This window comes from Pezoporus wallicus, unplaced genomic scaffold (genome assembly GCF_028554395.1).
Source record: "Pezoporus wallicus isolate ANWC-B61680 ecotype Strahan unplaced genomic scaffold, APGP_CSIRO_Pwel_v1 contig_5418, whole genome shotgun sequence".
NCBI lineage: Eukaryota > Metazoa > Chordata > Aves > Psittaciformes > Psittacidae > Pezoporus > Pezoporus wallicus.
Window position 1 is genome coordinate 1,684,108 of NW_026640709.1, and position 15,121 is coordinate 1,699,228.

Genomic DNA, 15,121 nt, shown 5'->3' on the forward strand with positions numbered 1-15,121 from the left:
GGGGTGCCGGGGACCCCGGGGGTGGAGCCCGCCGCCTGCTCACCGCTGCGCGGCAGAGCCCATTGGGCCCAGGCTCCGGAGTCGGTGGCGGCAGCCAATGGGAGCCGTGGCCCCACTTGTCGCCAGGGCGGGGCCGGGCCGGGTCACGGTCCTGTTTGTAAAGCGGGGAGGGGGTCTGGGGGCTAGATCCTGGTAGCCCGGACACGGCACGATCGTGATCGGCCACTTCACGTAACGGCGCCTGTGGCTTCCCGGTTAATCCTACCGTTGGGGTGAAACGTGGGGCTCTGGGTGCTCATCACTGACCCACATCCCCTGGTCCCCTCGTCGAGGGGGGGCTGCTGCCCTTTATTGCAGGAGGTATGTCGCCGGAGGACAGTGTAAGTCAACAGCTAAGCTGGATGGGAAGGTGGTGGTAATCACAGGAGCCAACACAGGCATCGGGAAGGAGACTGCCAGAGACCTCGCACGAAGAGGCAAGTCCCCAGTTACCAAATAGGCATCCACGTGCAGCTGATGGCCGTGCGCCTGGGTGTTACTAGTGCCTCTTTGAGATCTAAGGGAGGAGTTTTGTGCTAACATTGGAATCCAGAGTTACTTAAGACAAGCCTGAGTGTTGCTCCTCCAGAGGTTGTGACCACCAAGGTGCAAGTCCCCAGTTCCCTGGCTGTTTTCATTACTTGAACTCCAAAAGTATTCCTTGTGACATGAAAATGCTCTGCACTGCAGATGTTTTGAGAGGACTGGGGAAGATGCCAGCATCACTGTATTCTGTTTGCATGAGGCTGGGAAATGCCCTAGGTCCACTGCTGTGTGCTTTAGTTATTCATGTTTCAAGCTATTTTGGTATACATGCTTTCTGGGTGACTGGTAAGGAGATTAAACTTCCTGTTCATAATCTGTTTAGAAGTTACTCTGGCTGGAATCCAAGTATCTTCTTGTGCTCCTGGCTTGGTATTCTTGTTACAGGGGCAGATACAACCGTACCGTACCAGTGTGGTGGTACCTGCTCCTGATGTTGGAGTGCCTGGGCAGAGGCACTCCAGATGTGCCATTTTCCTGTTCTGAAAACAGTTTTGGGCTGGGTGGAAGCTAATAGTTTAGTAGAAAAGGCTTTGTCTCTCACTGCTGCTCCCTTGACTGATGCCAATGCCCTAAATAGACAACACATTGTTTGTAAGCACTGTGCGTAGCCAGCTTATCTTAGCCTCCATCATCCAGTGTGCTCCAGTGATCTCAGCTTCTGTTCCTGTTTTTTTACCCCCCTTGCAGGAGCAAGGGTGATTGTCGCTTGCAGAGACATAAGGAAGGCAGAAGCTGCAGCCAGTGAAATCCGAGCTGAGACAGGGAACCAGGAAGTCATTGTGAAAAAACTGGACTTGGCCGATACAAAATCCATCCGGGAGTTTGCTGAGAAATTTCTAGCAGGTACAGTCTCTAGATCCTTCTTTTCAGTGAGACTATTTTACCAAGGACTGCTGTCTGCTCTTCTAGCAGATGCCAAGTCCCTGACCTGCGTATCTCTACTGCATTGGGTACCGCAGTTCACAGCAGGGGCTTGACAGACTATGCGCTAGTTTGTGGTAGGAGCCTTATCATTTTATTGTGGTGCTGTAGCTGCAACTCAAGACAGGTGTGAGGTTTTTTGGCTGACGTGTCATCCTCTTGTCTGTCTCTGGTCTCTGTTTCCCTGTTTAAGAATGTCATTTCTTGCAGAGGAGAAGGAACTCCATATTCTCATTAACAATGCTGGGGTAATGTTATGCCCTTACTCCAAGACTGCTGATGGCTTTGAGATGCACCTGGGAGTGAATCATCTTGGTAAGGCCAGTGGAGTCTTGTTTGCATTCAAGGTCTGTGGCAGAATAGCAGAGGAAATTCTGCTTTTACATTTTCTCTTCCTCAACCTTGCTTCTTGGGGAAGGATGGAAGGCCAGAGTCAGAGTTCTGGAGATGCAATGCAATGTATTTGCATGCACCCAGCTTAAGTGTCTACATGTTACCTGGGACATTTGAAACGTATGACTGCACTAGCTTTTTGAAGCTGAGGAGCAGAACTTATTGGCCCCAAAAAAGTTTAGCTGTTGATTCAGGGGGGTTGTCTTTGCCCTGGACTTGAAATGAGGGCAGCAATAAGATACAACATGTAAATAATATGTCGTGAGTACTTCAAAATTCCAGCAGGAGAAACGTTTAGAGAAGGATGACATTTTCTCTCACCCCTAGGTCATTTTCTCTTGACCTTCTTACTGCTGGAGCGTCTGAAGCAGTCTGCCCCAGCCCGCATAGTGAACGTGTCCTCACTCGCTCATCATGGTGGCCGAATCCGCTTCCATGATCTCCATGGTGAGAAGTGCTACAACCGCGGCCTCGCCTACTGTCACAGCAAACTGGCCAATGTGCTCTTCACCCGGGAGCTGGCAAGGCGGCTGCAAGGCAAGTCCCAGAGGAGAGCAGAGTGTACCTTTGTTCCTTGATAAATGAGTAGTTTAAGCCCCGGACAATAAGTCTTGGAAAAGCCCCGCTCTATTCATGTGTTAATCCCATGATGGGTGTTCCAAGTTTATATGCCTCAATGCTCACTGTGTCACTGTCTCTTCATGGGTTTCCTAGAGGAGTTCTTGGCTTGGCTACAACTCAGGCCGTTACCTCCTTTGGAGCCTGTACAAAACTACCGCTGGTTTGGTTAAGGGGTCAAATGCATCCATCACATCTACCGAGTAGTAACTACAGAGCACTTTACTTACTATCCCTGTATCCATGCCTGGACTCCTCCTTTAGGTTGTCTGCAGGTGGAATTGAGGAATATATTACCTTTATATATATATATATATATATATATATATATATAAAGGTAATTTGATACATGCAGATTTGTTCTGGACTACTTTCTTTTGCCACAGGCACTAAAGTCACAGCAAACGCTCTCCATCCTGGTTCTGTCCATTCTGAGCTGGTCCGGCATTCATTTGTAATGACGTGGCTGTGGAATATATTCTCATTCTTCTTGAAGACACCTTGGGAAGGAGCTCAGACCAGTATCTACTGTGCAGTAGCAGAGGAGCTAGACTCTGTGACAGGACAGTATTTCAGGTGGGTACAAGTTGATGGAGTGATATAGTGTGGAAGGCAACTTTATTTGCTGAGGAAAATGAGACTTCATTAAGGAGAGACTGGGTAAGAGGCTGGCTGATGAGATTGAGGGTGACAAATACTAGAACATTACCCGTTCCTGGTCTGTTGCAGTGGATATCATGTTGGAAGGAATCCCTGACTATATGCAGCTCTACACAACAGCAAGTCCTTTAGTGCTGGGAATATCACTGTACTGAAACTGTAGGAATGGCTGTCATGTGCTCAGGGCTTTAATCCTGATCTGCCTGAGATTTGGGCAAATCACTTTCAGCAGAGCTGTCTAGTTAATGAGGGCACTTGAGTCAATCCTGGGAAAACTGCTTTGGTTCTGTCTGCAGTTGTACCCCACAAAAGGAGCAGAAGGGGCCTGTGCTCCCAGGGCACTGGACAGGCTGGTGGAGCTGCAGAGCTAGGTGAGATTTTCAGGACTGGCATGTAACAAAACAACTTGATTCTCCAGTGTGACAGACCCATCAGCTGGGAGGAACTCCTGCTGGGACACATGCTCTGTCCTGCAAACTTTCTTATGTAGCTCCTACTACAAACCCTGACTTCCTTGACTTGCTCCAGGACCCTGTGTTTTCCCCTCACCAAAACTACTTCCCAGAGCAGTTCCAAGCCATCATCACCCTAGATTTGAAGACTGCCATTTGAACAGATGTATGTCAGCTTCCCACTGGGTGTACAGCAGTGTAGCAATACTGGTTTTGGGGAAATGAATGTGAAAATTTATCTTTTTTTCCCCACATGGATACTGTTGGAGCCTTTGTGTCTGCAGAGCTTTCCTCTTGTGATATGTGACCAGATTAGTCTTTGTAATGGCTTTGTCTGATCTTCACTTGGGAGTTTGTACCATCTTAATCAGACTTGAATATATAAATAGATGTCTTAATCTTTCATGGGTGATTGTCTGTCCCAGGATATAAATGGATCATTTATGTGCTGGAATACAGAAAGCTTTAGTGGATTTTAAACTCATAAAAGAAAGGAGTTCTGGGCTTGGTGGGAAATGGATACCTTCAACAGTAATTCACAATTCACATTGGACTACCCTAAAATCCTCTTCACTTTCCAGGCAATAGAATATAAAGCACAAGTATGGAAAAGAATTTGCATGCCACAGTGTCCTGGGTTTAGCAGTACACACAGCATGACATACAGCAAGACAGGTGGAGTCCACCAGAGTACTTTCAGGAACATCAGAGACTGTGCACTTGGAGCTCTAAAAGCACTAGGCTGGATAGAGAGTTTAGAAGACGAAATTTCCTCTGTTCTCTTAAACTCCCATGTTATTGCAGCACCTAGCATTACAGAGGAGAACACATGATCACTGTTCCATACAGAATGCTGTCTGACTGCAGGAGCTGAAAGGAAAGGAGCCCCAGTTCAGAGGATAATGGAAAAGGGGATAACCACACATGGTTATTGCAGTATTGCTGTTCTGGGGCAGCTTTACATTTCATACCACAGCAATATAGTAGGAAAAATAGTTTAGAATGAAGGGCTGTTTGAGTGGGGTGGGTTGTTTTTTTTTTTTGTAGTGTCTGCTAGAAGAGGTGCTCCTGAGAAGGCTGGTTAGCATTTATAGCCCTTCTTGGTGTTAATGAGAATGTACACTGAAGAGTATATAGTAGAGCATATACAGGTTTCTTTAAGAGTTGAGACAACAGACAATGTACTTGCCTACCAATTCTTGGTGCCATTAGGAGAGACTTCCCTAGCCAACTGGAAAGAAAGCTTTCTCAAGATGGGTTAGCACCAACCCTTGCTCATTTGCTGGACAGCCTCCCACACTTCCTTCAGTTGGTTTTGAAATTAAGCTGGTAGAAAGCAACTGCCTTATCTTAACACAGACATTTCAGTGTGCTAACATGAATGGAGACCTTTAGCTTAATAAAAATAAAACATGTACCTCTTGCAGTGACTGCCAGCCAGCATACGTATCTCCATGGGGTCGGGATGATGAAACAGCAAAGAAGCTCTGGAATGTGAGCTGCCAGCTTCTCGGCATCCACTGGGACTGAGCAGCGCAGACCTCAAGTGTGCACATGGCTGAGGCTGAGTCCAGCCATACTTCTCCTGGGAAGAGCACTGCTGAGAGACCTCAAGACTAGAACTCCAATACTTCTGCTGCCCTAATGATGGTTATATGGACACAATCTAATGTGAATTTCTCGAGTATTACACTTCAGGATTGAGATTTATAAGCAACCAGTTCCCCTCCTAGCTGGAGAATTAGAGCACTGACACAGGGAGCAACCTTTGCTTGGTATTTCACACACCAGGCAGAGGCTATTGTCCTCTGGCTTCAGAACAGAAATGGAGGTTTGCAGTCTTAGGTTTAGATTATCAGGTAGTCTAAAGAATTACCTTTATCCCCCCTCCCAATATTAGTAAATTTGTAGGATTCCCAACTTATTATCTATGAGGTTATTTTCACTTCCTACTATTTGACCTGTCAGAGTGAAAGTACTTTAGGCATTAGATTTTTGGCAATTCCATGCAATACAGATGATCTCAAGCATACAGAAATAGGTGCTGGCCTTTTTGCGCCAAGCATTATGTGAAGTTTGTAAGTGGGCTCAACTTTTTTTCTCAATATTGTCTGCTGGACCCTAGCCACCTAAGTATCTTGACCCCAACTGCACACTGATGGCAGTAAGATAACAGAGGGTTGGCGTATCTTTTGAGAACCCAGGTCTCAGTGCAGGTGACTGGGAGGTTAAAAGCTGCAGGAGTGCTGCAATTGTGCATAGGCAAGTTATCATACTAAAAAAGATTAACACCTCTCCTGTGAAGCACGTGAGATGTGAGCAAAGATGGTGTAAAAGTTGTCACAGTAAACCCCCCCAGCTGCACTTTAGATGACTTTAGAACCTATAAAGGAGAGCAGAATGAGTAACATCTCACCTGTGTTAAAAATACTGAAACTACTTCAGCTGAGACTTTAGCTTGACATGCCAGCAAACTATCTACAGCTGAATAGTTGAAGCAGAGGTCAAGACTGTCTTGACAGAGGTCAAGTTAGCTACAGGTCAGGAAAGCAAGCCTTGCACAGAAATACTTACATTTGTCTACCCAGCCATTACAGACTGTGGCTGGCCGAGGCTGCCAGTCAGGCCCTGCAGTACTGTGCAGCCTGCACTTCCAAAAGGCAGCTGTCAATCCATGCAGTAGTGGGACTGCTCCCTTGATGCTCCCTAGTGCTACTTCGATGCTAGACTATGATCTATCATCAGCTTGTTTCTGAAAGAGTTAAGCAGTTAGAAAACAAGTGCCACAGCTCGTAGGAGTATCTACTTCTGGAAAAAAAAAAACAACCAACCCAGCTTGGAAGTGTTTGGACTTGCACATGAGCATGTCACTGTGACCAACTGCCAATTATGGGGAACAAATGCTCATTTTATGATTAATTCTTTCTGCCTGGATGCCATCTATGCACAACAGTCCTGTGCTACCTCTGAGCAATACTAAATAAAGCCATTTTCCTTTTACAATAGAAAACTCTGTCTTCCTTCAGAAATTTACATGGTGTTGCTGTTATCTGCACCTGCCTTACTAATGTAGAGAACTCTATTTAGGCAACATTTTAAAGTCCCTTTGTGTTTCTCCCTGTCACTCTACTTTTTGTCCTCTCTTTTTAGGCTTAATCTCCAATATGAAGCTAAATCCACAACTATAGTGTAGCAGTAGAATGGTACTCAGCATTGCAGGCTTGGTGTGTCTTCTCTGTGTCTATGATCTTCCAAGTGGCTTTCAGGAGCAGTAGAAACCATTATAAAAAAAAAAACAAAAAAAAAAACAGGCAGAAAGGCTCTAGGCTGAAATATTTTGCCCTTGCGGGTCAGTGCTTTTTCTCAAAGAAGTCTGACTGTAGATTTTATATAAGGCACATAACTACACGTTTCCAGAGACACACCTCCACTCTTTTTGACCTTGGGCAAGTCACTTATACTTTCTTCTAAGCTGATCTGTAAAATGGAGGAACTAAAGCTCATTTAGCTGTCTCAAATGGAGGCTTGCAGGGGAGAGTTTGATTAACTTTCAAAGCTCTCCAAAGAGGATTACTGGTTTGTGAGAGTACACATATGGGGCCGAGCTAGCTACTGGGAGGGCTTCTAAAGAAGAGGTATTTCAATTGATCTAAATGTTGAGAACACTGAGGCAGAGAGATTTTGCATGACAGAACAATTCTTCCCCTTCAAATTACTCTGCTAAGCACAGCCAAAACAAAATACAGATCTAGAAAAGAAATCCACAGGTTATGCTGAGATAAAAAAGCAAACAGCAGATATGTGAACAGTCATAATACTTTATTCTCTTTTTTTAAATTGTAAACAAACCTTGGTCATTAATAGAGAAGTTCTTACTAACTGGCAGTACTCAATCCCTTTTAGATGCTCAAAAATTCAAAGCCCCTTGTTAATAGCACTAGTTGTGACACAAGGCAGTTAGTCAGGATCAAAATTCCAGTTCTGCTGGTAAGAGAAAGATCTCTAGATTCCAAGTTAGGAAAAATCAAATTACAACAAATGCTATATAAAGTGCATGAGGTACAGTGCAAAATGGTCAGGAGGAAAGGCAGGTACAGAACTGACTGGTCTGCATGACAAACCCCACTCTGTGCTCTACAGAGCTGAAGGAACATTAGCAAAACACTAGGCATTGCAGCAGTGCTGATCTGGATACCACAAACAGTAAAACCTCTGCATAATTAGAGATTTGGAAATGACTGAAGACATGGATGGCGCCAGGCTTTAGGAATAGCCTAATGACTGTAATCTGAAGGAAAGCTAGGTCAGCCTGGTCAAGAAACAAAAGCTTTCATTAGTACTGCTCACTAATGAGATAACGCAAATCTGTGCTCAGGAGATTCTGAATGCTAACTGTGGTCATTTCCAACTGCTTTGCTCAGAGACACTTCTAGCCCTGCTCTAGTGAGCAGAGCACCTCCAAGAGAGGTGTTTGCCTCAGTGGGGTGCTGCTCATGAAACGCTAAAGGAGGTGCCGGCCAAGTCCTTTCTGAACCCATGGAAGTCCGTTCTGTCACTACAGTGAGCTTTGGGATAGTGCAAAACTTCATTTGACAGTTATGTATTTATTTGACAGTTTATGTACTAAAACTATTAATAGGTATATTACACTTCAGAAAACCTATTGTTTCTTCTTTTGTTAAAAAGTTTAGTTTACTTACAAAGTGAACTAGTTTTCCTACTTCTTGTGCTGAAGTACATGTAAACAACAAGCACAAACTCTTGTTCAGTACCTTGCTTTGTTCTGTTTCTTCCAGAAGGTCCTACTACTGTCTACCATTCTCAAGTCCTAGTCACAGTTGCAGAGAAGCAGCTGCTTTTTTCAGCATCCTTGAACACAGCCATTACACAAAGATTCCTGCTTTTTCATAAATCTGAGTTAACCTAACACTTCCAGAGCAAAGCCTGTCAATATAGTCTATACAGTAGGTCAAGTTAATAAAAATTCAGTCTGGTGTTCAATTGCACCTGACAGCAACAGAGCTTTCTAGTAAGAAAGAAATAAATCCCTGTGTGACAGGGATACAGACGGCCTGTTAAATTCTACCACAGCTTGCTTTATCTGTAATTTCTCCTATACCTGATGAAAAACTGTGGAAGTTTACTGGCAACTGTTTAGTGATAAAGCTGCATTGCAACAGTTTATTTGATATTGTCATAGCAAAGAATGAGGTGCATGATTTTTCAACTATTTTAAAGTATTATTTTCCCTTTGTACTCCCGTTACAGGATATGCCCTTTATAACTTCATTCATCTAATAAGGGCTCAAGTACCATATGTATGGCATACATCAGACAGTGTGACTGGTAAGTAGAAACCTGCCATGGAGAATTGCTTCCTACCTTTTCAAGAGAACTCAAGAAACTGGCCACACTGTACTGGGGGGGGGGGGCAGGGGAGAAGAAAAAGAAGGGAAGAAGAAGAAAAAAAAAAAAAAAAAGACTAGCAATGGTTTGTAGAGAGGCTTAAACGAAATCTCTGCATTTCAGTCTTTGTAAAAGAAGATGTCTCCAATCTCAAAAAAGCTTACAGGAAACCCATAATCACAAGAAGTTTTATACTCCAGGCTACACTGAGTTGATGAGATTTTACTGTTCTATTTAGGATTTCTGGATTAAAAATAAAAAATATGTAATAAAATTCAGTGCCTTAAAAAAAAAAAAAAAGGCCCAAACCCCAACACCTCCTCCCTCCCAACCCAGAAAGAGAAGTACTCACCTAAATTCTTGTTTGTTCACTTTGAAACTGCCCCCAAAAAAGACAGCCAAAAAACACCCTGAGGTAGTGACTGTCAAAATACAGGACTGGCACTTGTAATTTAGCTCCCTTCCTTTCACCAGAGCACATTAGCAGCATCCATTTGCCACTAACATCAGTCAAGAGATTTCCATGTTACCAAGAGACTGCTAAGCCACATGCCTTTAAGCCATCTTGAAGTCTTGCCTCTCTGTATGGTGGTGAATGTCAATCACTTATTTCTTCCTAGTGCCCTGGGGAAGTCGATTTCTGGTTTTGGGCTGGTGTGCCAGGAGCCACTGGGTACAGATGGCCTTCACAATGTCATCTCTGCTGCTCTCAGCTAGCTGTCGCACATGTTGCACTAGCTGCACTGCTCTGGTCTTTTCCTGCCTCACTGAGACAAGGTAGGCAGAACGCAACTTGTTGCACATCACATAGGCCTGGATCTGAAGCAGAAGAGGCAATCAGAACTCAGTTAGAAAGCTGTAGTAAACTAACAGCATTAGGTTCAACAACATTCACTGGAAATACATAGTTCAAAACCACGTTGTACAAGGTAGTAGCAGCTTATTATGAAGTGGAATATGGCATGGATCAGATCTCAGTGTAAAAGATGGATAGACAGCTGTATTTTATTGTTGTGGAAACCCCTTTTACTGTGTCACCATGTAATTAGAATCAGGGATCCTATTTTGTGCATGAATTACCATGCCCTCATAGGGAGTTTGTCAGTTGGAGCAGGCCAGAGGACAGTCACAAATCTCAAGATTTTATTCCCAGCTAGACCACACAGGATCTACAACAAGCCACAAATGCTGAGCCACAGCCTCTTCCTCCGTAAACATGCACCTGCAGTTCACAAATTTATCTGTGACTCTCCAGAGGCATGGCTGGCTGGTATGAAAGCTAATGAAGAAACAAAGTAGTTTAACCCTTGCTTCCTCTAAGAAAAGAAGTATATCAGAATTTGAGAAGTTTTATTATTTAACTCTTGATCACAATAGAAATAGTATACTCCTGAAACAGTAAGCTGACATGGTCATCTTGGAGGTATGTTGATCCTCATTAGCTGTCTGCCATCACTAGAAATTTACATTGGCACCTGAGACATTGGATAACAAAACCACAAACTTTCATCTCACAGCTCTACAATCACAAACACCACAGCCCTGAGGAATTCACTGCGGTTTTTACAATCTAGGAAGTGACCTTCAAATCTTTGGCTTGAATGAGGATGAGAGAGAAGATGGTAAAAGAGAACACGTAGGCTACAGTCCAAGATTGGGCTGTTTAGCTCTTGCTAAAGGAGCTCCTCTGTTGTACTTTTACTTACCTTGTTTTCATCACTGTCCATATCCTGAATCAGATTATCAAGATCCTGTAATCCAAAGAAGGGAAAAGGTGTTCACATTTAGAGTGACTATGATTTGCAAATCTTCAACCCATCAAGCACCAAAACCCTGCATAAAGGAAGGGCAGTTGAGATCACAGCTAGATGGTTATGTTGTCCCAACTGCGAGAGCTGCAGATGTCAAAAATGCAGACAAAGTCTAATTCCTCTCTTTATCACAGACATGGCATAACTTGCATAAGGCAAACCACACACTCCCACCTTTAAACAATGCATGTAGTACAGAGCCAGGAGATAACAAGGACTCACTAATAGAGCAGCACTGGATGGTTTCCCTGTAGCCTTTCTTGTAGTGTAGCCTCCACTGTACCCATTTTATTTCAAAAGGGACACAATGCATGAAGAATTACCTCAGCAGGAATGTTCTTGAACTCATTTAGACAGTTTAGGATAATGTTATCCCCATCATTTTTTGCTGCAACTCCGGACTCATTGACACACTTGAGGAGCTGCCGAATCTCACTGTACTTCTGCTGCTTCACCAGCTGCTTGGCTACTTTGCCGTACACTTCCATAGCCTCCAGCTGGAAGTCCTAGGGGTAGTTGGTACATCAAAGCAACACATTAAAAGTTTTCAGCAGGTTTTTGCCCAGTGCATCTGTACAGCTGAGACAATCTCTCTTGAAGACAATATCACACCATGCTACAGAATATCGAAGCTCTTTTGGGGGCCTCTGATTTGAAAGTCACCCTTGCTCAGGGCTGGCTTAAAGGTTTCCTGTAATCAGACTGGTGACACTCAGTTTTGCTGCGGAGCAAGAGCACTGTTCCCATCTCCTTTCCAGGGGTGGCAAAATAATGATTTCTTTTTACCTTTGGCAAAAGATCTTTCCTAGGTCCCTCCCCACCTCTCCCTCACTTAGCAAGCTCCCACTATATTCTTCCAGCCACTCCACCAGCAGCCCACCCTTCATGTGCCCTTACAAACAGAAGGCAACTGACCATCATACACCTCCCATATGAAGGAAGAGATGATAAAGCTGTAGACTGATCCTGCCATGAATAAGGCAAGAAAATAAAGAAAAAAGAAAGAAGCAGAAGCGATGCCAGGCAGCTGGATGTGCTGCTCCAGTTTTAATGGGGGGTAGTGGCTGCTGTTGCTGCCAAGAAGTGCTGTTTTTCTAAGGCTCTCCATCTCACTACCAACAGGCATTCTGCCTTGCACATTCTGACCCAAAAATGGGAGCAGAACCTGCCATATCCACAAATACTCTTCCAGTGTGCCACCTCTGTCCAGAAGTGGCCCTGATATACCCTCTGTCTCAGCTAACTGCACTGCTTGAAGCAGTATCTTTTAGCAGCTACTAACATGGATGAGAAACACACAGAAAAGTTTGGAGCCTCATGAGCTGTGATTACTAATGGGCACCTCAACTTCTACCCAGGCAAGAGGAAGGAGAGGACCCCCTATGAGATTTTCCAGTTAATTAGTTTTGCTGTCAGCCAGGAGAATATAGTATAGAGACAGCCCTGGATGTATTTTATTCATTTTGTCATCGCATAGCTATCATGAACTGCAGAGAGGTACCAAGTCAGAGCTCTCCATTCACAGCAGTGATTGTGGTTTGCCAGAGTGAAGTCACTGAACAAGGTATACAGCAATGGAAAACATACATTAAATTCCACTGTAGGACCCAATTAGTTCACAAATGTCCCACTGAAGCAGCATTTTCATTTCCTTACTGAGTTTCCAAATACATGGATACTTAAGACCTGAACTTTTCTCACAAGAAGTTTTTCTTTTGGGGGATTAAACAGACATTATGCAAAAAAATCTTTTGCTTAAGCAATTTTTGCTTGCAGGAGTTACATTTATAATAGTAGTGCTTGTTATATCAAGTTTTTCCATACCTGAAGGACTCTAAATGCAATCCCAAAACCTTCTTCAATGTTCTTGCCTTCCAACATGACCTGAGAGGAAGAGACAATTTCGGGGATGCACACTCCTTTTTCATTATACAGTTAAATAATAATGCATTTCCAGATTCTGCCCAAGACAGAGGACAAAAGTCAATGCAATACTTCAGAGAACAGCACCACCCCAATAAGTAGGGCAAATATAGGGTCTACTGTCACACAAGTGATTTCCTGCGAGACACTGGGAAAGTTACGGATGGAGCCAAGATGAAGTTAAGAAAGGTTAGAATAAACAGCAGTATTTGCCTTGCTTCAAAACACAGTAGGTTGCATAATCAAAAGGCATGTTACTGTTAGTATTTGGGATCATCTGCCCTTGAAAATCTGAACTTTGAGGAGAGGAGCTCCAAGTTCTCATGTGTTCTCTGCTACTTTGAGGAAAACCATGAATTTTTCATAAATGGTAGGTTGCATACATGCACAAGTAACCTACCCATGAAAACACCGAAAGGCTGCTCCAATGTTTCAATGTGTGTATCAAGTTAGTACTGTTGATGAAAAATAAAGCTGTGTTTGAAATAGCAAGAAGTACCTTGCAAGCAACATCCATTTTCATGTTATTGTTTCCAAAGAGTGTGGGCAAGGAGGAACCTGTCATTTGAGAGGTTCCTGAGCTCTCACATCGATGCAGGAACTTTGTTACTTCCATCTGGAGATCAACTGTATTGATGTGCCTAGACAGAGGAAAAAAATCAGACTTTATTTTGAAATAGAAGTTCACACAAATAATAACCTTCCCTTTCTTGAACACATTTCAAAATCAGACATCTTCCCAAGGAATTATTATTTTAGTTACTTTTTGGCTTTGTCTTTAGTGTAGCCAAGTCTGCAGCACTGAGATACTTTCAGATCTGTGCAGTTATTATGCACCACAAGCTGAAGGTGAGCACTTGTTCACATAATTTCAAAGTAAGCCAGAGAATCTGGATTCCAAATAAGTACCTACTCCCTCTTTTCCGCCTCATCACGCACACTTCCCCCACCTTTAAGTTAGTGTCTAGCCCAAAAAAAAAGGAAACAAACAAGCCCCTAAGAAAAACAGGGTACAAAACCCCAAGTACAAGAGATATCTGGCTAAATTTACACTTCGTTTCGAATACAGGGATTTAGTTATGTTTGGCACCTATAACTTGTGCACGGTTGAATGTTGTGAGTTAACCCTGGTAAGCAGCTAAGCACTAAGAGACTGCTTGCATTGCGGAGGGTTTGTTTGGCTTTTTGTTGTTTTTTTTTTTTTTTAATTAAAGGAAGGTAGATGATGCACAGACTGATATTTTTAGTAGAAACAACTGCTCATCTCCTGGGTTGTTGAGGGAAAAGGTAACAGGAATCCTATAACTGCAACTACATAAAAGTCAGATTTGGGTCAAGCACAGCTAAATCCAACTTAAACACAAACACGAAAACAAAAAAAAAAAACAAAAACCAACACCCCCCTAAATAAAAAAATTCATGTCCTAAAAACTCCCACAAAAGCCTGAACTTCCCCTTTAATATGATTTAGCTTCTTGTTTATTGATACCTTGACACATCTGTAGCAGACATTTTCTTCCGAAAAGTGCATGCCATTTTTTTCCTTCCTGAATTTCTTGAGACCTCCTGCAGATAGACTTTGAGATGGTCCTTGATCTTTAGAAGCCATGTCTGTTTGCCTCCTAGTTCAGTGTAAGACTTTGCTCCATGAGTGAAAAACCTAATGCAGGTCATGGCAGCACGAACGTGATCCTAGAAGGAATATACTGAACACTAAGGTGGACTAAAGTACACCACCTTCACTAATCGTTGCCTGTACTTAAGTGCTCAAACAAAGCAGGTAATGACCTGTTTTCATTAAAACAGCCGTTAAAGCTACTGCAATGCTCCAGATCCATGACAAACACATAGCAGACAGGCTTCAGTCAGGCTCAGGCCTTCCTACCTGTTTCTTAGGACTGGAAAGTAGCAAAAATATACCTGCCCATCATGCAGATTTACACCAAAGTTAATAACGAAGTCTGACAGCATCCAACATTTCACTGAAAGAGATGGCACTGACCCTCATCTTACCTTCATGAACTGTTGCAGCTCATAGAGAATATGGTAGTAGTTCTTTCTCTGCAAGTATTTGCAGGCTGCAATCAAGTAGATTCCCCAGCTCTCCAATCCTGGATCAATGGTTTCCAGCAAGTTCTCCAACACATGCAGTTTTCCACTTTCATAACTTGGAATGAAGATCCCTTCAATGAACACTTCTGATGGGGATTCCTACACATCAGAAACATAGCCTAAAGCAAGCCACTGGTGGCTTGTTGATTTTCCTTAATAACATAAAGCAGTGATAAGTGACAGAGATCATAAAATTACTAAATAATTTAGTTTGGCAGGGATCTCCAGAGGTCATTTGGT

At 43.3% G+C, this 15,121-nt stretch overlaps 2 protein-coding genes across 7 annotated transcripts in view; one reads left to right on the forward strand and one right to left on the reverse strand.

The window, feature by feature from the left end:
• Positions 1-610: 610 nt before the first annotated feature.
• Positions 611-5,752, forward strand: RDH12 (retinol dehydrogenase 12). The gene is made up of 6 exons (XM_057420180.1): positions 611-870; positions 1,273-1,428; positions 1,717-1,821; positions 2,227-2,436; positions 2,904-3,093; positions 5,057-5,752. The coding sequence occupies exons 1-6, from the start codon at positions 708-710 to the stop codon at positions 5,157-5,159; spliced, it is 927 nt and encodes a 308-aa protein (XP_057276163.1). The 5' UTR covers positions 611-707; the 3' UTR covers positions 5,160-5,752.
• Positions 5,753-9,458: 3,706 nt separating this feature from the next.
• The window catches only part of ZFYVE26 (zinc finger FYVE-type containing 26), a 45,468-nt gene continuing 39,805 nt past the window's right edge, over positions 9,459-15,121 (reverse strand). For 5 of the 6 annotated variants that reach the window (XM_057420138.1, XM_057420137.1, XM_057420136.1 and 2 more), the window contains 7 exons: positions 14,783-14,980; positions 14,259-14,461; positions 13,269-13,410; positions 12,671-12,730; positions 11,170-11,352; positions 10,742-10,786; positions 9,459-9,854 (listed from right to left, as the gene is read on the reverse strand). In XM_057420138.1, coding sequence (XP_057276121.1) covers positions 9,642-9,854; positions 10,742-10,786; positions 11,170-11,352; positions 12,671-12,730; positions 13,269-13,410; positions 14,259-14,461; positions 14,783-14,980 — 1,044 coding nt within the window. In that variant the 3' untranslated portion in view covers positions 9,459-9,641. Of the gene's footprint in view, positions 9,855-10,741; positions 10,787-11,169; positions 11,353-12,670; positions 12,731-13,268; positions 13,411-14,258; positions 14,462-14,782; positions 14,981-15,121 lie in introns of those variants that run through there. The other variant, XR_008973599.1, reaches the window with a different exon arrangement.